Below are 21,780 nucleotides of genomic sequence, written 5' to 3'. Positions count from 1 at the left end.
TGCAAATGAATGTTACCTGCTTAGGATGTAACAGTAAAAGGAGTACTGTTTTGTGAAATAAAACAGCACTTTGATGGATTTAAAACCCTCTATACCCTCTCCTCACTGCTTCCCCTCAAATAGTGCATGACGGACAAGGTATATCAGAGTCTTTGAATTAACTAGACTTTTCAGGAGCAGATAGATCTAAATACTCAAGGCCCTCATCTTCTAAAACAAGAGTAGTAAAAGGACACAGATGTTTCATAAACAATCATATGCTAGCAAAGGTAGCCTAGTTCCATATGGTCCTTCATTGCTAATATTCTTCCCAGCTCATCGCTGACAGCTTTTATAATGTATTTACATTGTGCTAATTCTTTGCTCAGGTTAAAATTAGCAGTAGAACGTGAGATTCCGTAGATATGAGTGCTTTTCTCCTGTGATTGTTGGAGCTATGTTAATGTAGACAGAAGCTGCATGTGTAGTAATGCTATTTTCACCATAATTAGTATCTTACTGACAACATTTAATTGGGCTTAACAATAATATATGTCAGATTCTCAATTACTGGCAGCAACTGCAGTTCTATCAAGAGTACAGAACCCTGCTCAAAAGGGAATTTACTTTTGAAAATAATAGAAGGAAACCTTAATTGGAAGAAGCAGGTCTACGTTAGCCATGTACTTTGAGATTCCTGGAAGCTTTTCTGAGTTGGAAAAGACCAATTAATTTACTTCTAGAACTTGGAAAACCCTAGACACGTCACAACCTACCCAATCTGTCTTCTCTTACATGTGTGCCATTTTGCCATGATATTGCCACCACGGGATGATCGCTTCTTTAGCTGCTTTATGACCCAACTATTGGGCGTGGTTCCCACTCTTGACTGACATGGCCTGGGGCTAGCCATCCACTCAGTTTGATCCACCAGTTTTGGTAGCCCAAACTGCAATACATTTAAAGAAAAATTAATGAAACTAAATGTGCGGCCTTGGGCAAAGACCTTATCTTCTGGACCTCAGCGTTTTCATGTGTTAAAATGAGGAGGTTAGACTAGATTATTTCTAAGGGCAGAGGCATTGTAGCAGTGTAGTAGTGAAGGAAACCAGTCAGACTGCCTAAGTTTGAATCCTGGCTCTGCCACTTGCCTTACATATAACCGTGGGCCAATTGCTTGACCTCTCAAGGCCTCTTCTGTAAAATGAGGGTAATAATAGAACCTATATCATGGAGCTGTCTTGAGGATTAAATGAATTAATATATATTAAGCACTTAGAACAATACCTTTCACCAGTAAATATCACAGGATGTTTTATATATAAAAAGGGCACATCCAGAGATAAAGCAATATGAGTTTTCTAATCTTCTTCCCCTTCTGTTCGGACAGGATTAAGAATGGTGTTGGGAAAAGAGGATATAGGAAGGTTACTCATTTCTTGAAAAAGAAAGCAAGTCTAGTCATACTCCCATTTTCTTATGATTCCTCTAAAGGATGTTGACTTTCCAGTCAATGTAAAAAGGGCAATAAAATAATTGAAGAGCAGCTCCAGCACTGGGTAGCCTATCTCCTAAAAAAATGTCATGGTGACTTCAAGTTAGGAATGCACTTGACAAAGAGATGCAATTCAACGAGGCATCAGAACATCACTTAACAGTCAGGACTCTTGATCCCTTCCTGAGATGAGAAGGTCTTTTATCTACAAATGCCTCCAACTGGTGGCCTCCGACTGGTGGAACTGCTTAAGCAAACAGCAATTTCAAGTGGTTGGCGTACTGAAGTTCTTGAATAAACAGCATTTGCACTACATTAAATTTACTATCTCTTCCTTCAGGAATTTAATTTGTCTCTCTCCTAGAATATCTGCTCATTTAAGAAAATGTGTCAGGGATAGTTATTGAAAATGCGATGTCTATTATAAGCTCTGAAAAATGGCAAGTTCTCTTCCTGAGTTACCATCTTCCACCTCAAGGAAGTGGTAAAAGTGTCACCTCTCCTAGGCACAATTCTCCCAGCATATCATTTAAAAATGTGTCTCATTAAAGCTTCAGGTATAGCTTCAGCGTGTACTCTAGTTTCTGAGAAGTGACATCTGTCACTTCTTAGAGAAGGTTTAATTGTTTTTTTTTTCCTTTCTCATTTATGAAAACAATGTCCGCCACTTACAAAGTGGTAGAATGAGCCCTATGCCCCTGCCCTATAAGAATCCCGAGGAGAGGCTCTTCTGCCAAAAGAGAGGTTTTATTAATAACTGGTGTTTTTCATACTTCACAGTCTTTTGAAGGCAACAGCAACTATGATACACCTGAGCTACGAACTTTTCCACCTCTTCCCACACGATTCATCAGGATCTACCCTGAGAGAGCCACTCATGGTGGCCTAGGACTAAGAATGGAGCTACTGGGCTGTGAAGTGGAAGGTAATTACAATTTCCAGAGTGACTTCTAGTTTTTGTTTCTTTGTTTGTTTCCTTTTCATGTATTTATGCCCCTAATGGTACTGTCACAAACTGCTACCTTTTCCCCTAGGTAATTCTGCATCTCTCTCTGCCTGCCAGTCTATTAGGCTCAACATTCTAGCATATTCTAGAACATTTTAATCTGCAAAACAGCACGTTTAGAATTCTACTTTTGTCTTGGTTGTTTGCATAACTGTCTTCAGATTCTGTGGGGTTGTCTCTATCGATTTAAAAAATAATAATTTTTTGAAGTGAAATCACATGACATAAAATCCACCATTTTAAACAGTTCAGTGGTGTTTAGTACATGCATAATTATTTACACCACCACTACCTCGATCTAGTTCCAAAACATTTCCATCACTCCAAAGTAAAACCCCTTACCCATTAAGCAGTTTCCCACCTACTTCCCCCTCCCCTAGCCCCCAGCAACCACCTATTCCTTTGACTTTTTTAGTGTTGTTGGGAAGTCTATGTCTGATCCAGATTTCTGTAGGTGATGTTGACTACCATTCAGATACCAGCAGGAAGCAGTATTTGACAGACTGAAACATCAAGACATTCTCCTGGATGAATTTCTTAGGCTGCTGCAGACATAAAACTTTACATAAAATAACATATGTGAATGAACAGAGGTCTGTTTAAGGATGTTACTTCATGAACTTAGGTTATCATATGAAGGTCATATCAAGGACAAATTCAGTTCCCACACTGATCTCAAAACCATTCTCTCCTCAGCTTTTTTTTATCACATAATAAATAACATGAATGTTTGGAAAAAAAAAATGATGGTTGCTTATTGTTCCATTTCATGCGTTTGTGCATTAGAATTCCCATCTGCCTTAGATTTGGGCAAAAATGAGTAACCTCTACCAATTTTTCCATCCTCATAAAGGTCTTTCTCCAGGTTAGCTCAAAGAGTGGCTATTGTTGGTACCCAGATGTTAATCAATTGAGCATATGCTCATAATTGTTTTGAAGAATGCTTTTTTAATATCACCTTCTTGTGGTTTCAAAATTATGTGTATTTTCAGCTACTCAATTGTAATTACATTCCTGAGCACATTAAATGTAAAACTTTTCTTATGCACTAAGTAATGTTAAACTATGAATCACTATACTAGTGAATAATTCATAGCTACTTTTCTATGTGTTTATTTAAAAGCAGGCCATTATCTCCCATTCTTTATTGTGTAGCTGTTTCTATATCTGTAGTCATGTCTCAGACCTCTGAATTACCCAGGCACTATCAACACAGACCAAGAATGCCCATGTGCCAGGGCCTTGGCAAAGATGCCAAGAAAAAGAAGGGATGATTGAGCCAACTGCAGACACGTTCGTTCAATTTACTGAGAAATGTGGTCATCTGGAAAAAGGAGTGTGCTGCTATAAGGCAGGTCTTTAGCCTGGTTTCTGGGAAGCAACACTGATTTAGGAGGTGGAATTAATGGACGCTTGAAAAGACTGAGATTTGTGGCTGTTTGCCAGTGTCAACTCTGTAGTGTGGTAGAAATTGTTGGTGAAGGGATTTGCTACAGATGTTTCTAAGCTCTCACAGAAGCGAGGAAGTTGCCCACAGCCATGTGAGAAACCAACATCCGGGAAAGTAATGTCAAAGCTTTTAACGTGATTGGTAAAAAGAAGTGCTTTCCTTTGTCCTTAGCTTGATTAACAGGCCTTACTAAATATCTACTTTGTGCCTTGTTCTTCAGAAGATACCTAGAGGGATGCAGAAAGGAATATGGTACAGCCCAGCCGACCCTTATCGTCCACCCTGTTTTGGGCTAGCATTATATTTAAGAAACAATTAGAGAACCACAAAAAATAAAATATTTTCAAGTATTAAAATTAGGCATAAAAAACATTCACTGTCTACTATTTTCAATTTAATCTTAGTACCACCCTGGGCCACTTCCAACATGGAACCCGTCCTTTGTAAAAACCATAAGGAATGCAAAAAAAACCAGCAAGATGAAGAGACAGTTTAAAATACTTAAAAGTGGCACAGTATCAAGAGAAAGGGCAGCTTAGTGAAAACTAGCATCTGGATTGACAGAAAGGATTCTATTAATTCAGTGAGAGCAATAAGTAGAGCAGGAATATTTGTGTATGCATTTTACGAAGTGTAGACTGTATGTCTAAATGGTGTGTGCAATATCTGTATGTGCTAATTTCCTAGTTATTATTGCTGTGTGCTTTTGGAGAGTTGAGAAAGTTGAAACTAGCTACATTTCCACATTTGTCATAACTTTGCTCGGTACTTAAGCACAATAACAAAAAATGTCAAGTTTTTATTGAGAAAGCAGCAGTTACCAGCACATTCCTACCGGCCAGAACCTCTTAGAGAATGAGATTCTGCTCCCAGCACCTTGTCTGCTTCTCAAACATCAAGAGAACTGTACATTATCTCCAGTCTCATAAAGTGAAATGTAATACCGAAAACTGTAAAATATTAAACAGATTGCAAAAATGAGTAACAGGCTGGGAAAAAAAAGACCAAACTAAATTTAAAGAACTTCAAAAGCAGTCTTTGATTAATGTTGGATACCTTTCATCTACAAACTTAAAGATATGGGAATACCTGCCAGCAGTGGAATGTTGTCCACTGGGAGTTAGAATACAGTAAGCTAAAGTACAGGATATCTAAGCAAGTCCTCTCAGACACCTGCTCTGGGCAGAGATCAGAGGTTGATGGAAATGGAGTCACTCCTAAAAACAAAACAAAACAAAACAATATCATACTAAAAGTGAATGGTGAATATTGGGACTCTCTTTTGGGGAAAAATTATAATATGAACTTAGCAAATTTAGTAAGTTCTAAGAATATAAAAGAATTCATGGCAAGCGAGTTCTCTAGCACCTTAAAATGAAAGGAAAACCAATATCTCTATTATCAAGCAATATCTCTATTATCTAACTTCAGGTTCATGAATAAATAACCAGTGAAAATTCAAGAACTTTTCAGAAAAAGGAAGTTTATGTAGATAACAATGTAAAAAAATGCTAAGGCAGCCAACTCTATTCAGCAGATATGGACCAAATACCAAAATAAAGCTGTCTCCAATAGATTCTGCAAAATCCAAGCCTATTTAGCTCTCGAAAGAGAGGTAAACCATGCTCCTGGCCTTCTTGTCACAGATTAGAGTTTCCTGCAAAAATATTAGCAGATTCAACAGCCAGAGGCTTGAGAATACACTTCAGAGGTGTGAGATAATAATCCTTGGATCTTGTTCCAGCACCTACAGCTGGACCGACCACTCCCAATGGGAACCTAGTGGATGAGTGTGACGATGACCAGGCCAACTGCCACAGCGGAACAGGTGATGACTTCCAGCTCACAGGTGCAGAAACCATCTTCCATCTCATTGCTGTGCCATTTCAGTTCATGCTGTCATTGAGACCAGCTAGTTAATGCCTGTTTGTGTTTGTGTAACTCCTCCGGGAGGTGAGCATCAGGGTGGTGGCAAAACTGCCCCAGCAACAGAGGTGGCCTTGCCAGAACATGTGCATCTTCATTTCCTCATGTCATCCATGTAAACGGCTTGTTCCTAATAGCCACAGCCATTTGAAACAATGATTTTAGCCATTTTCAGAGCCAAGACTAGGATTAATTGAATAAGAATTTCTCCATGGCTAATCGTCCTTAACGGATCCTCATCTTCACACCACCCGCCCCCATAACACATGCACATAACCACATGCCTTAGAACGTTTATTTTCATTTTTTAATGAGGATAAAAATGTTTTCAGTGGAACGTTTATCCAACTAATTGATGAAATTAGGCTTATATTTGAAATGCAACTTTTAAGTTAGAATTTTATAAACCACTTTACATTAAAATTTACAAAGGCAGAATTAGTTGTCATTTCACATTACCAGTGACTAGCAAATATATCAGGGACGGTGTGTGCCAAATGCCTCACTAATTAATTCAGAATATTACTCTGTAATATTCTAAAACCCTAAAAGCTAGAAAGTGACCTTCTCTTTCACTTGGAATGTCAGAGGAAATGTTGGGCAAGTGAGGAATGGGATTGCACCATTTAGAAACTGGCCAAGGCACTAGGATTTTCACCCTATTGTTGCAAAAGGTACTGTGGGACCTTTGCTACCCAGGTCAAAATGTAGTTTCATATAGCATCTGACTCTCATTTTAGGTTAAACATGAGCCCTTAGATGCAGGTCTGTATTTTCACCCAGAAAGGACTCAGAGATCCCACATAATTAACTTCCATGGGTGAAACCGAAGGTGTTACCATGTAACTTCATAATAGTGCCATGTTATTGGCCAATGCGTTCGTGTAAAATCTGGAAGGAAATGTCCCAAAGTACATTTCCAATTACTTCGAAAGCTTTCCTCTGATCGAGTGAGAGAACTCTGCACATTTAAATCTCACCTCCTGAGGTGGCCTCCCTGCAAATTTCCAGGATAATCACTTACATTCGAATAGCCAATAAATGTTACATCGCTATGGGCTTTTGAAACAAAGCTTGTAATAAGTAGCCACAAACCACAAAAAAATTACTCTAATTAATGCAGCGGCATTTTCTCTTTAAGAAGTTAAGTTCGAGCTGAAAACCTGACAGCTGATGTTAAAAACAGAATACGATTCTATGATCCAGGTCCCGTGGAACCTTCCCCAGGTTGCCTGTAAACACTGCCACAAACCTCAGGCTTTTTGCAGACCCTGTCATACATCCGTAGTGAAATTCCTCATGAAAAGGAATGACTGTAGTCATCATTGGATACCCTTTTCAATTACCCTCTTGTGAAGAGGATTCTTTTCTTTATATACCCTAAAGTGGTCAGTTAATATTGATTAGAACAAAGCCTCAGATTTACTCCTCATATCAGAACAACCAACCTTCTCATTTTTGCCTCAGTTCATGACTGAATCAATTGAAACTGAAGCCTTTGAATGAAATAGGGCAAGTATGTTAGCCTGGAGCAAATTGTGTAAGGCAATGAGTTACAAACTACAGAAAATGGGTCATTTATAGTGGAAACACTGGCAATCCTTTAAAAGTATAAGGTTGTGGTTTATCTACAGCTTTTAAAATTATTTCTTGCGTAAATAGAAAAAAGTTCATCCCATTTTTTTTTGGTTTGTTTTTACATATTGCCATAAAAAAATAAAAAAAATTTATTTTCTCAGGCCAGCACGTTTGACTCAAGGATCCTATCAATACATGCATATGCTAAGAGCTGCTGAGCGTGTTCACAATGCCCACATCACGTCCCATCGACAAGGGATTTTAGAAGGCATTTCGTGCTTCCTATTCATTTATTGCATTATAGCCAATTTTGCTTTATGAAGCTGTTTGTTATCCTTTAATGGAAAAGGGTGTGCTCACATCTAAATCTTTGCAAGGAGCAAAACTCTCACCTAAGCAGGTATCTTTTCACATATGAACAAATCACCTCCAAGGCACGCACACAGCTGTGCACCCTCTTTGCTCACTCTGGCACAGGCCTTACTGTCAGAGCTGCAAACTTTGAATGTTCAGTACAATGTAACCAAACTAAAAGCATTCTCACTTTAACCCTGATAGGTAGAAACATGGGATCAAGGAAATTGAGATCAAGGCTTTCTTTAGCCTTGTTTAGTGCCTTAAAGCAGATGTTGTTGCTTTAATTTCTCCTCTCGGAGTGACCTATTTGTATATATAGAGAGATAAGTATCGTAGCAAAATGCTCATTACTTACAAACAACACTGAATTCCAGATGAAATGTACCAAATGCATGGAAATGAGGAGAGGTTCTGCTTTCCCATATTTGCTTGCCAAGGTGAAGTTACTCATTTGCAAATGCCTTTGAAGTCATTAGATAATACAATTGGCTTCAAAGGCATCAGGAGGCCAAATTTTACACTGGATCTGTGTGTACCCAACAGCAGAATTTGGCTCCCAAACTGTAACAAAACTGATAATGCATATCGGTTTTAAAAAGTGAATTTTCACCTTGAGTTTTTCTCTTATAAGACCACTGGGAACAGAACGCTAATGTATTCTGGCCTCCCTCCAATTCTGCCATTATAGATTCACCTTCTTAACCCATAATACATATAATACCTTCTTCATATTGCCTGCCTCATTGAAGCCACGCACACATGTGACCACTCAGCCAGGGTATTCACTGGGAGAGCAAGGGTAACATGACTTGGTGCTGCAGCCGGTTAGCTCAGAAATCCTCAGACCATTCCAAGAGTACATTTTTACAATTCTGATTCATGATCCGGATGATTTCTGATCTGTGGGAGTTGGAGAATAGGACTAGTGCCTGGCCAGAATAGAGATAATCACAAATCTTTATTGAATGATACTATTGGAAAATGTGCAGTGGCACCTTATAGCCACCTCTAAAACTTTCCATGACAGTCAGGGCCCCGCCATGCCCTTACTCTGAGTCTGCCCGGGACTTTATCTCTTGGAATAGCAAATAGATTATCGTTGACCGTGACCTGCCATGCAGACACATAAGGAGAAATACCTTTCTCGGGCAACTAAGTAGTGAAGAGCAAACCAGTGTTTCCCAGGCTTAGTGGATTATAAGACTCACTTGAGAAGCTTTCAAAAATACAGATTTTGAGGGCTTACCCCTGGAGATTTTGGTTCTCAGTAAGATCTGAGGAGGGTAAATGGGTTGCCAACCACAATTTCGGCAAGCGTTCAGGTGGTTCTTGTGGTTGGGCAAGTTTAAAAACACTACTTTAAAATAGAAATGTAATGATGAGGAGCAGAAAATGGAAGAGTTAAGACAGAGAAAAAGAGGATAACGGCTAAGCTTCCACATGTTCCCCTGACCAAGGATTTCAAAGTCGATCCAAACTGATTAAAAGCTGATATTGTTCAGGGTGTTGTTTGTGCAATCTCCGGATCCTTGGAACTGTGAAGAAGTCTTTTTCCCCTTCTCCTTTTCCTGCAGCTTCTCCAAACCACATACCAGGCAGAATATCTGTCCTTGGGGAAAAATAAACAACTATTGTAGAAAAAAAACGAAACTGCTTCCATCCACTTTAAATCCTCAGTTTTTTAAACAAATGGTGAGACCAGCCTTGCAACTCCCCTGAAGGCACACATCTGAAACCTTGGGAAACTATTTGAAGCTTAAAGGTCTAGGTCAGGTTTAATACCCAAGTCACTGAGGACATTCGGAGGCTTTTGTTTTTCACTGTTGCAATTGCATGCCATGCCTAGTCTGGGAACCTTGGAACAAAGCCTCAAACACTCCACGCCGCTGGATGCTTTATGAATAAATGTGTTAGGTAAAGAACAATAGTTTATTCGAGCTTGATACCGTGGTGAGCAAATTTTAAGTAAAACGATTACTATAGGTGGGATTAAAGGAAGGATTGTTTATGGAAAATGTTTGCCTCTATCGAATGTATATAAGCAGACAGCATTTCTCTACAGCATATTCTCTGCAATGCTTCCTCTTTCTCACTTTTGTATGTCGTTGTTTTGTTTTTCAGGTGGTACCACTGTGCTGACCACAGAAAAGCCAACCATGATAGACAGCACAATACAATCAGGTATCAAATACAATAGAAAATGTGGTAGATTTCCCATATGCCTGTCCTCCCCGCAAAAAATAGCCGATTGCTGCGCTTCTGGGTTTCAGGTTCCCTCAAAGTCCTAGAAGAGAGATGCCACACAACATCTGGTCTCCAAGCGCGAGCTATAAATATTGCTTTCCTTCCCTCCACATGTATATGCGTCAGAGAGCGAGATTTCCTGCTCCATCAGTAATTGCCAAATGGTGACAATCCCAGCTCTCAGTGGAAGGAACAGGGTAACATACTTTGTTTAAACGCAGCACATCTAGGACATGTACTGTGTTTGCAAACTACAGGAGAAGGAAATCTCACAGGCACCAGCCTGACTATTTATTTTCATCATCATTCTGCAAAACTGAGACAGGCAAAGTTTGTCAGTTTTGCCTGCCACAGATCTGGCAGTTTCACAACAACGTTTCCAGTGGGTGTGCCATGAAGTGGGGTACAGGAAGCCACAGCTATAACTGTGCGTGGGAAGAGGACCACCCTTGGGAATGGCACCCCCGCATCCTTGTATTAATAGAAAAGCATAATGACTTTTAAAGCCCTTGGTTAGCTGTTTCTCAAGGCCAGCCACAGTTAAATGGTGGCCTCCTTCTCACTCTCCCTTGTATTTTGTTAGTATTCTGTAAAATTCTTCCCCGTAGACTCACATGGAGAGAAAGAGTCAGTATAAGCAATCAGAGGTTTTAAATACTTTAAAGTTAATCATTAGAGTAAGGTGAACAGGTCAGCTTTCCAGCTTCTCCCATTTCCTTTATAGAAGCTTGCTCAGCCTTGGCGTCCACAGTCATTTATTAATGGGGCGTGTGGTGTATATCAATGTTTCCTCAACACTATGACACTCCCCAGCTAGGCAGAGAGTAGAAAGGGCCGCTCTAATTAGCGTGCTTCCTTAAAGGACTCCATCACCATTGACCTGATTAAACTGCAAAACAAACTTCTCTTTAGTTGGACTTAACCCCAAGTTTCCCCATAGTGTGCTCAGGTTGACAAATCCCTGCTATCACACAGCTCAAACACCCCAACTACTGAACGATGAAACAGAAGAATACTCTGTTACCCTAAACTCCAAAACACTGTAGTCCTGCCCACGTCTTTTCGTGTTATAAAACGTGGCTGTAACTGACCATGCAGTCACCTGGGATGGCTGAAGCTCCCTCCTGAGCGAAGCCCCGCCTCTCACTTGCTTCCTACCTTTCCCGAGAGTTCTCAGCTCCCTCAGGATGGTCTTCTGTAGAATAACCACCAGCTGGCTCTCCATGACTCTGTAATAGGGAAGAGGGGTGAGATGAAAAAATGAAGTTCCAGTAATGTAACAAACATTTTAACTATTGTTTTAGCTTTCTCTCTTGCCAGAGAATTATTTAAAACCACTATGAAAGTTGCCAACTAACTTGTTTCATCTCATCTTTCCTCTTGCCTATCAAAAGAGCTGGGAACATTAAAAAAAATAAAAGGGAACAACAACTGTGGAGAAAATAGAGTGATATATCAGATCCCCAAATGGGATTATTCTCCCTGAATGTGGATGGCCTGTAGACTCAGAGTAGAAATGACTTGGTGAGCACAGATTTTTGCATGAGCTCAAGGCCAATGACGTGATGGCTTCACAGAAGAGCTCCAGGGCCAGGTGGTCATCTCATAGGGTCTGCTGTAATCAGAGGACAGATGCACAAATCATGAACCAGTAAGACCCCGTTGCTACCACCATCTGAACAAGCTCATGCCAAACCTTAGGGCTCACTGATAGGATCCGATTTTGAATTCCAGAGTCAGCCCAGAGTCCTTTACAAATAACCCCAGTTTCCTGTTTTTCCATTGCCTGGGTCACAAATCTGGCTCCAAGTCTTTGTTTGTGGATAATGGACTGTCTGACCTTCTTTAAGGAGTTCTGCTGATTATTACCTCCTGACTAAGCCAATGTTCAGAATGCTTCACAAGGGCCTGAGAGTGTGAATCAGAGGCCAGTCTAACTCTGAGGTGTCCCCCGGTGGTCAGTTTCTGCTTCCTGATACTTTGGTCCACACTGTTCTGCAGGTTTCAGATTCTTCAGGCATCTTTACAAGCAGCAGAAAATCAAACCACTAAACCTTCATCATAATCTGATTTTGCTGAGTTCATTATAGACCCAAGCAGGGTCTCGAGCTTTTATTTTGAGGATTCTTACCAATATAATAAACTCGGTGGGCATATAATATTTATATACTGTCTGAGCTGTAATCAGATGCAGGAAAGCCTATTAATTCTCTGTCAGGAACCGATGAGAACTCTGCATTTTAAATCCAGCTCCCCCTGATGAAGCCTCTTACCCTCTGAGGATCTTCAAACATTTCTAGAGCAGCTCAGAGTATATACATAACCTATTATTACGTGGGCCTCAGCACCTCCATTTGTTTGTGCTGCAAGTCTGGTCTCTGAGTAACGAGTTAACACACTCAATAGAAGTTTTGAAATCCAGATTTAAAAATTAAATCCTTGTGCATATACAGTGCTAATGATTCAACTGTGGCAAGATACGTTCAATAAGCACAGCTGGTGCTTGCTCACAGCAGCTATAAATTTGTTTTAAGTTCAGAATATTGTTTCCTGCTATTTTTAAGAGTCAAGAAGGAATTTAGCCAGATTATTCCCAATGAATTTTATAAGAATTGTGCAGCTACAGGGCTTGGGTAATATTTTGAAGATTTAAAGGTCAATAACCCTATATACTCATTTCATTCATCCATTTATTTTTTTCTCTTTCTCAACTTTTTCCTCCTCTTCTTCTGTCCTTCTCTATTTTATGTTTGTTTTTTCCTTTCTATAAATGTTTATATGTATTTTGTGTGTTTAATGGCCTTTCTAGCCAGGCTCAGATTTTCAACACTGAGCTACTATTCCTTTATACCCGTCCCCCACAAAATGCAGAGACTTTTTGAAATTAATTTTAAATAAGCAAGGTTGCCCAAAATAAGCTATATTATTGGGACAAGAAGATAAAAGAGTAGCAAAATACAAAAAGTTAGTGCTGTTCGCTTTGTTAGACTCAAAGAACTGGAAAGAACATTGGAAGGTAAAGGTGAACTGCTATTCACTGCACCAATAGAAATGCCTAAACCGTCCTTTCAGGCAAAGCTGTTTCATGTCCCAGTGATTACAAAAATATTCAAATTTATATATATTACAATGTCACCAGACTATTAATAGCCAAAATAATAGATGATGTGGTTTTCTGTGTTATACAATAAATTTAATGTATTAGCAAGGTAAATATAACCAGAAATGTGTGCGCTGTAATAGCTTACTGCTCTCCTGTATGTGCATGTCTTATAAACTACATTTAAGGAGAAAACCCAAAGCCACATACACATTAACATTTTCCAGTATTAACATTTTCTAACATGAGATTATGCAACAATACATTCCTGGGTCATGGGCATTGACGTCCAAGGTTGTTTAACCATTCCTTCACTGTTCAGTTGGTTTTACTTCATCTGCATAATTCGATCTTGCTGCACAAGTGTGGTAAATTTTGGAAAGGGTTTCTCATGCTCTAAGAAGTCCTATTTCATGGTTATGAGAGATTAAACATGAAATATAGCTCTCCAGTGGCACCGTGGCTGTGACGTACAGCCCTTTGGCACTAACTGAAAGCGCTCACGTTATACACACCCCACAGTTTACCAGTTTACTCTCCCACACCGGCCCTGTGCACTCTTTTTTTGGGGTGCACTCTTTTTTGTCATTGGAAGGAAGAACCCATTCTTCTCAGTCTGGACAATTTGTATCGCATTCCTTCCAAAGTTTTACATTGTCATTTGAAAAGAGTTCCTTGGAAACTAAAAATGCAAAGTAAATCATCTTTGTCTATTTAATCTTTCCATTAAAATTCTTCTTGCCATTGTTAAAATGGGAGAGAGGCAATGGAGGCCAGGCTCAGAGAAGGAAGCAGGATATTTTGTATTAAACACTTGGGCAAAGTTAAAGAAAATATCAAAACAAGATATGCTCGCAGCCTGCTATATGTTGTGCCCCAATATAGCATGTAATATCACACTTCTTTTATTGTACATAGGGATGGTTTTGAGATGTTTTTAAGTTCAATTGGCAAGTCGGCTTAGGCACCTTTCTCTTCGTTTCAATGCTGCCATCTTGTGGACTGCCCAAACTCAATGAGACACGATGACTGCCCCCCCTCTGCCCTTCATTAGAGTAAAAGAGAGCTTTTGTGTTTCATTTTATAAAGAGAGGGGGTGTGGGACTGACAGAAGCATGAGCATCTTATCTTTAGGACTCTCTTTATTGTTAGCTTAAATTTACCAAAAAAAAAATTCCAAACATCAATGATTTCATTCCATAAAATTCAAGCTACTTTCAAAAAGAGGGTGGAGTAAGAACAAAATAGAGATTTAAAAAACACTATAATCAAGTAACACCTTGTAGAACATACAAGAGAAATTATTCCTGAGAATCCATTCACGCTTTCCTTTCAGATCCCAAAGGAAGCGTTTTGAACATATTAAACAATAAAAATGGGTAGGTATTTAAATGTGCTTTGGTTTTACATGACCTCGCACTGAGGTTTAAGTGGGGCGACCAATTTATATGCAAATTTTAAAATTCACTGAAAAAGCAGAAACTACACTTAAAATTAATTGACCTGATATAAAGCACAGAAGGAAAAAATAATCTTAAGTAATGCTTCAGAGGTCTGACACTAAAGGCCTGAAGCATAAGCTGCTGTGGGGAGAATACTGATAACCGCCAGGACGAGGCAGTCAGCTGTCAAGTTTCTAGACTTTCGAGGTTCCTGGGTCGATTTCTAATTAAGATTTTTGTAATTGGTGGATATCAATTTATATAATTCATCCTCAAGAACAGAGTATCTTTCATGTTAAATATCGTAGAAATAGGGAGAATGCTGCAGATGTAATATATATACTTTGAAAAGCAACCTTCCTGGAAATTTTATATAAAACCAACTTGGCAGGTAGTCCATAATCTTTTCATAAAGCTGGATTGAAAAATTACTAAATGTGATTTCGCAAACATTTTGACATCTCTGTGCATCTTCTGAGTTTCCTGGTAATCCTGGACTTTGTGGTTTTCCCAGAATTTTCAAGCAGACATTAAATTATATAAATCATGCTTTCCATGAACAAATTAAGGACCTTTCTGACCTAAATGATTAAATTTGTCTTTCTTTGCTTGTCTCTATTTTTCCTTTCCACCCACTGAAGAATTTCCAACATATGGTTTTAACTGCGAATTTGGCTGGGGTTCTCACAAGACGTTCTGTCACTGGGAACATGACAGTCACGTGCAACTCAAGTGGAGTGTGTTGACCAGCAAAACAGGACCGATTCAAGATCACACAGGTAATGAAGAGTTCACTGTGGCCTCATTTCTTTGAATTAGAGGTGTTATTGTGGGGGGCTTCTGGAGTCTAGGGATTTTCTAGGAGGGTTAGGAAATATTGCAAGCATTCACTCATGCTTTTGTTTTTCTGGAATTAATAAAATCTCTTTACCTAGAGATACACTTAAGCCAAGTAGTAGAAAATGCTGATCAAATATGGTGACTGATTGGCCTCCCTGAAAAATAGCAAAGATGTGTGAATTAGTACTGTTTTACATTTTTTCCTGAGCTCTTTTAATGAAAAATTTGTAGCATATTCAAAAGTAGAAAAGAAATAGTAAAACAAACTTGAAATGTATACACCCCAACTTCAACAATTATCAAATCATAGGAATCTTACTTAATCTCTCTCATCCCTGACTCTGGACTATTTTGAAGAAAATCCGGACATACATTATGTCATCTCATTTATTTACAGCTAAACATACAATAAGTGAGCTTAACACTTGCTCTCTCTCTGGACCCTTGAAATGGAAATGGCGAAGGTGGGGTTGGGTTCTTATCATTTGGGGGAAGATTTTAAACCTGAGCAGGTAGACACTTCACCACACCCCAGCCCGAAACCCACCTCACCTCCTGTGATACTTTCTCTCTAAGATTAATTAAAGGGAGGGATGATTTGGGGGAGAGAGAGAACTGACCACCACTTCTGTGAACTCTTCTATCCACCACCACCTTATTTTCTTCCTAGTCATTTCATCATCCCACTTGAAGTATGGTATAAAGAACCAGCACTGTTCAGCAAAAACAAACAAACAAACAAACAAACAATGCACATACATACACTCACACACACATGCACACACACACTCCTAACCCCCAAAAGTCTACCCTACTCAGTGATGCTTAGAGAACTGCTTACTCAAGTAGTGGCTGCCCACAGATACCCCAGAGGGGCATTTGCTGTTGCTTAGAAATCTCATTAAACAAATGTTTCCCCAGTGTTGGTGCTTTGGGCCAGTGGGTCAGTGGGCCGATGGATGGGCAGAGGGTACTTCATGCCTTTCTCATTTTATTGTTCACTTTTTCCCCAGTGGCTATAACCATTAAGTAAGTTGAATAGACCTCCTTCCACCGCAGCTAGCTCCTTGCCTAATGAGAATGACAAGGAAATTGGATAAAATTGGACTCCTTCAATTCTGAGACACTTTCAATTGAATCTTAAGACAAGCAGTTTTAGAAAACTTAAAATACTTTGACTGTAAATGGCACTGTACATATAAATGGCATCAAATTAACCAAATGCAATTAGCTGGAATGAAGGCAGTAATGGTAGAAAAATTGATGCAAAGTGGAGCAAAATGGCTCAGTAGGATCTGACATTCAAAGGAGGTTAAAAGCTATGTTAGCCAGAGACAAAAGCTAAAAGGCTTGCAGAAGTAAAGTGCTAATTGAGAAAATGAAGACAGAGTTCTTGACCTAGAGCTGTGATAAAACCCCTGAAAGGAAAAATATCAGTGCTTTATGTGTTGAGTATCAGAAAAGAAGGGCTTGTCTTAGATTAACAGCTGAGAAGTGTGATTCCTTCAGAAGGATTTGTCTTTTTTGTTCTCCCAGACACGCACATTTATTTGACTGTAATGCCAGGCCTGCCCTGACTAGAAAGAGCCTCTTGCAGCACTGGAAACACAATCATTTGCCGAGAGAGATGGCCGAGCCTGACATCTGAAAGGCAGGAATTTGTTAACATAAAAAAAGCTGCATGAAAAGAGCACACAGCACACAGGCACACAGACGACATGGGATGCTATGTGGCACTTTGCAAATCAGACGTGGAGACTTTTTTAATTAACACTATCTAGGTACACTATCCTGATGCCCAATTTTGAATGTATGTAAAGGAATGCCACTTGATCTTCTGCATTCGACCTCTAAATGAAGCTGGGGACCTCCTCACAGAGGTGTCCTGAAGCTCAGCGTGTTCCCCTGGCTCACTGAGCACGTGCTATTTGAGTAGCCCTGCTACAGGGCAGACGCTGTGCTGGACACTCCAGATACCCCTACAAGGAGGGCGGTCGCACCCTTGAGGAGCTTATGGTCTGGGTGCGGGTGGGAAGCAATTGGGCACAGTGGAATGAGGGCGCGGGACCGCACTCCTCGGCGGTGAAAGCACAGGCCGGGGCAGAGAGAGCAGTCCTATCTTGTGCAGTGTCAGCTCGGCTTGAGTAAGGAATGGCGTGTGTGGGAGAGAGCGTGGCATCTCGGTGGATTGGCAGTGGTGTGATCTGGGCAGAGTCCTGTGCGAAGCGCTTAGCTAAGTGGCAAGGGAGGTGCGGCCTTGGATGCTGCATGAAGAAGTTTGGATGGGCTAAGGCAGTGAGGGGCCAGGGAAGCGTTTTAAACAGTAAAGTGACACAAGCAAAGTTTTCGAAGTCCACAACAGCAGCAGGACAGATGGCAGGATAGAATTCTCAGACACTTCTTTTTACTACCCATGTTCAGGTCTCTCCTTTCTACTACCTATTTCCCAACTTGCCCAATAAGTGAGCTCAGTAAATGTGTTTCCTCTAAGTAGATCTCCAACTTTAGTCTTTTTCCATGAGATTGGGGAGTCAAAGGCAAAATGGGTGCATTGCCTACCTGTCCAGTCTTGGTGGACTGATCCACTACTTATCTCAATGAAATGATGTTGTCATACCCACAAGTGACTGCCATTTGGTAAATTAGTGGGATAAGACAAATCCCAGGAGTGACTGAGTTGGCTTAGACACAGGGGACCCCCCCCTCAACCTCCCACAAACACATCAAATGCACTGCTGGAGCTGTGATTTTTATTTCCACTTTCCTTTTATTATTCCGCCCGTCAGTTTCATTAAGCATGCTTTGGTGCAGTCTCACCTAAGCAGCCAGGTGAGGGAAGAAAGCTGCCCACTGACACATCCACTTCCACCTGGACACTGTTGACACCGTGAGCAGATACGAGGATGTGTCCACATATGCAGTGTGAAAAAATTATCTCACAGATACACAAGCCTCTGAGACAGCCAACAAAACACCCCACTGCCCACTGAGGCCTGAGCATCTGATTCACTTACATCAGGTGAGGCGTAGAGTAGGTGATTTCTATTTGCAGAGCAAACAGCGAAACATGAATTGTGTGTTTAGACCAGGTGGTGGCAGGAGGAAATGCTCCCACTGGGGGTAATTAAAAGCAAAGCCAAGAATAAGTCCTCACAGCTCAGCAAGTGTGTATGTTACCAAAATGCCATATTCTAATAAGCCTTGAAAATGCAACCTTGCCTCTCCTGAACCAGAAGCCTGCATTGCACAAGAGTGGGGATCACAGTTGAGATTCAGGCTCTCAGGTTTAGTTCAGGAATTTATAAGCCATTAAAATAAACGAGGGGAAAATAATCTGAATTTGGAAAAAGAATCACTAGATTATTTGGGAAAACTGTATCTTTATTATTATCAAGCAGTTACAGTGATCAAAACATCATCAACCAGAAGTCCTGCTGCTTGGACGATATATAAGAAGAGATTTAATTGTTCATTTAATTTCTGCATTCACACAGGTGCTGCTGAAGGCAATTTAAAGTTGCACAAAAATAGGTCTGTCCTCTGCTTTCAGTCTGTTTGCAACGGTGCTAAGGCTGACTTTAGTCACAGCCTGTGTCCGTCCATATGACAACTCATTCCCAATGAGTAGTGTCTGACTCAGTGCTCCTTTGCAGCTTTCCCGCAGTCACATGTCCATCCACGGAAGCTTAGAGCTGAGACTTGAGTGCCAAAGAGATCACCCAACAACCACACATTGTTCCCTTTCCGCTGCGGGTCTGGGTTCTCGGTGCTCAGCCTAGGAGAGAAGATTTGAGTGGTGGAACTAGAAAGAAAAGAGACAAAGGAGTCCTAAATTTGGCCACTCTCCCTAACACAGTTTTTTGTCACAGCAGGAGATGGCAACTTCATCTACTCCCAAGCCGATGAAAACCAGAAGGGCAAAGTGGCTCGCCTGGTGAGCCCTGTGGTGTATTCCCAGAACTCCGCCCACTGCATGACCTTCTGGTACCACATGTCTGGTTCTCATGTGGGCACGCTGAGGGTCAAACTGCGCTACCAGAAGCCAGAGGAGTATGACCAGCTGGTCTGGATGGCCATTGGACACCAAGGAGACCACTGGAAGGAAGGGCGTGTCCTGCTCCACAAGTCTCTGAAACTTTACCAGGTAAACTCCTCCCCCAGGGTGGGGAGGGCAGCTGCTTTGGGGACACTAGTGTAATATTTTGAAAGTTAGCAAATGAGATGCCAGAATCATTCCAAAAATTATTTCAGAGGTTTCCGGAATTTGAGCTATTGCTGCAATGATGATAATCTCAGTAGCCTATTTCACAGCCTCCTAGATTACAGGAATAGAACCAATTTGCTGAGAAAGAAGGGAAATGCCACTTTATAATCTATTTCTGGGCTGTCACAATGAGCATTTCCTTTATCTGCTGTTTTTTCCAGTTTTAAAGTTTGTGTTATAAAAAGAGAGTGTGAGAACAAGTTTTATGCCATCGCCAGGCAGTTAATATGGATTGATGAGCTAAGCGTGTGCTGATGAGAAATCTCATGAATTTAATTTATATGCCATAGCTTACACTGAACAAGAATTTGTAAACACTGCTATTTGGGACCAAATATTTCAGTACTGTGAAAATTATCTCATTTTGTTAGGTGATTTTCGAGGGCGAAATCGGAAAAGGAAACCTTGGTGGGATTGCAGTGGATGACATCAGTATTAATAACCACATTTCACAAGAGGACTGCATGAGTAAGTACCAATGCTGTAGAAACCAGTGGAGCATTTGCCCAGGGCATGATTCTTTCCATGTGATGGTGTTTGTCTTGTTCATTTAGACCTAGAATTTCAATGTGGGCTGTGAGCACATCATATGAAATGCATATTCTGGTGCAACAGAGCAAAACTCAGGTCAGTTTACCTTTAGCTATGCCATTACCTAACCCAGTTCATTTAAAATGTCTGGTTGGTACCTACAAAACTATATAATGATGCGGAATCCAAAGATCATAGCAAAGAAGAAACTCTCAGTTTACAGACTGTATACGCCATGCCAGAACGTTTTGATGAAGAGTGGAAAACTCAGACATCTGGATAATTCCAAATATCTGGGTGCATAAACAAAACAGCAGGCCTTTGAAAATGTTGATCACAGTGACTTTAGTTAAGGTTACATTGTTAATGTATCTTGGAAGACACGATTCTTTGCTTTATTACAAATAAGTAGATATTTCCGACTAAATAATTGAAATATTTCAAAAGAATAAATTAAATTTAGAAACTTTGCCTGGTATTTCAGAGTTTATGGTTTTCATCAATCTGGTATGTATGGATGAAAGTCTGACGTAGAAAACCAATTCATATTCCCTAGTTCTTGTTACATAATTATAAATAGCATCACTAATGACAATGTAATAGCACAGAAATTAGTCTTAAGCTCCATTTGCTCCACTTAAACTTTTGTTATATATTATTATATAATAGATGTTAATTGTAACAAAATGGAATAAGCCTACTGGGTGAATTTAAGACAAAGGAGGCCCGTTAGCTGTAATAGGTTTTTGGTCATTTAAGCAATTTACAAAGATTTTTTATATAATATATTGAATATACATAATTCCTAAAGAGGCAATAATTTGATAGGGTCAATTGAAGAAATTGGAGAGAATAAAAGAGCAGTGACTAAAAATCTGATGTTTCGTATCATGTAAGGAAATCTATTTAATGCCACACTAATTAGCAAATTTTCACAGAAAACAATAAGGCCTAATAATATTTCAGTTGCAACTACTTTACAAATTACCCACATCCAAGTCTAAACTGCTGTTAAAAGATATATTTCATGTAGTTACATAGTACCTGTAATACCATGGCTTTCCTGTTCCAAGATAAGAGTGGTGACTATGATGTTTTCAGAATGTAAAGCAAACTCCACAAACTAAAACAAAGAAACAAATTCAGTTCATTCAACAACTGACTACCTACTAAATGCAAAGTAGTATCCAGTGCTCTGAGGCCTAAGAGAATTCTCTGAGCTTTTTTCTTTCATGGGTCTGGTCTACTTTGCTGTAGTTGTCAGTAAGCACTCTACTCAAAAAGTTATAGTTAAAGCACCAGTAAAACATTTAATGTTGCTGTACCATTAAAAGGTGTCTACGATGATTATATAATTATTCATCAAATACGTATTCTCAAATATTTAGTCATGGATGCTATAAGATTATCAACTATTTATTAATTATGCATTAACACAACACATATTTATTAAGGCACCTGTTATGTTCTAAATGCTGGGGATATAGTAGGGAACAAAGTACTCTAAAGCCCCTTCCCTCTGCTCAGAACTGTAAGGGATGCCAGACTCCACTTTTTCCAGAGACTCT

General features: G+C 39.9%; 1 protein-coding gene across 5 annotated transcripts in view; it reads left to right on the top strand.

Moving 5' to 3' along the window:
- The window catches only part of NRP1 (neuropilin 1), a 132,449-nt gene that overhangs the window by 104,941 nt on the left and 5,728 nt on the right, over nt 1-21,780 (top strand). The window contains exons 10-16 of one of the 5 annotated variants that reach the window (XM_015588938.2): nt 2,255-2,399; nt 5,675-5,779; nt 9,913-9,972; nt 15,219-15,356; nt 19,287-19,561; nt 20,053-20,149; nt 20,236-20,308. In XM_015588938.2, coding sequence (XP_015444424.1) covers nt 2,255-2,399; nt 5,675-5,779; nt 9,913-9,972; nt 15,219-15,356; nt 19,287-19,561; nt 20,053-20,149; nt 20,236-20,261 — 846 coding nt within the window. In that variant the 3' untranslated portion in view covers nt 20,262-20,308. The remainder of the gene's footprint in view (nt 1-2,254; nt 2,400-5,674; nt 5,780-9,912; nt 9,973-15,218; nt 15,357-19,286; nt 19,562-20,052; nt 20,150-20,235; nt 20,309-21,780) is intronic. The other 4 variants (XM_006911363.2, XM_015588937.1, XM_006911362.2 and 1 more) reach the window with 4 other exon arrangements.

Source organism: Pteropus alecto, unplaced genomic scaffold (assembly GCF_000325575.1).
Source record: "Pteropus alecto unplaced genomic scaffold, ASM32557v1 scaffold204, whole genome shotgun sequence".
Lineage (NCBI taxonomy): Eukaryota > Metazoa > Chordata > Mammalia > Chiroptera > Pteropodidae > Pteropus > Pteropus alecto.
Note: the sequence above shows the minus strand (reverse complement) of the source record. Positions and strands in the feature narration are given on the sequence as shown.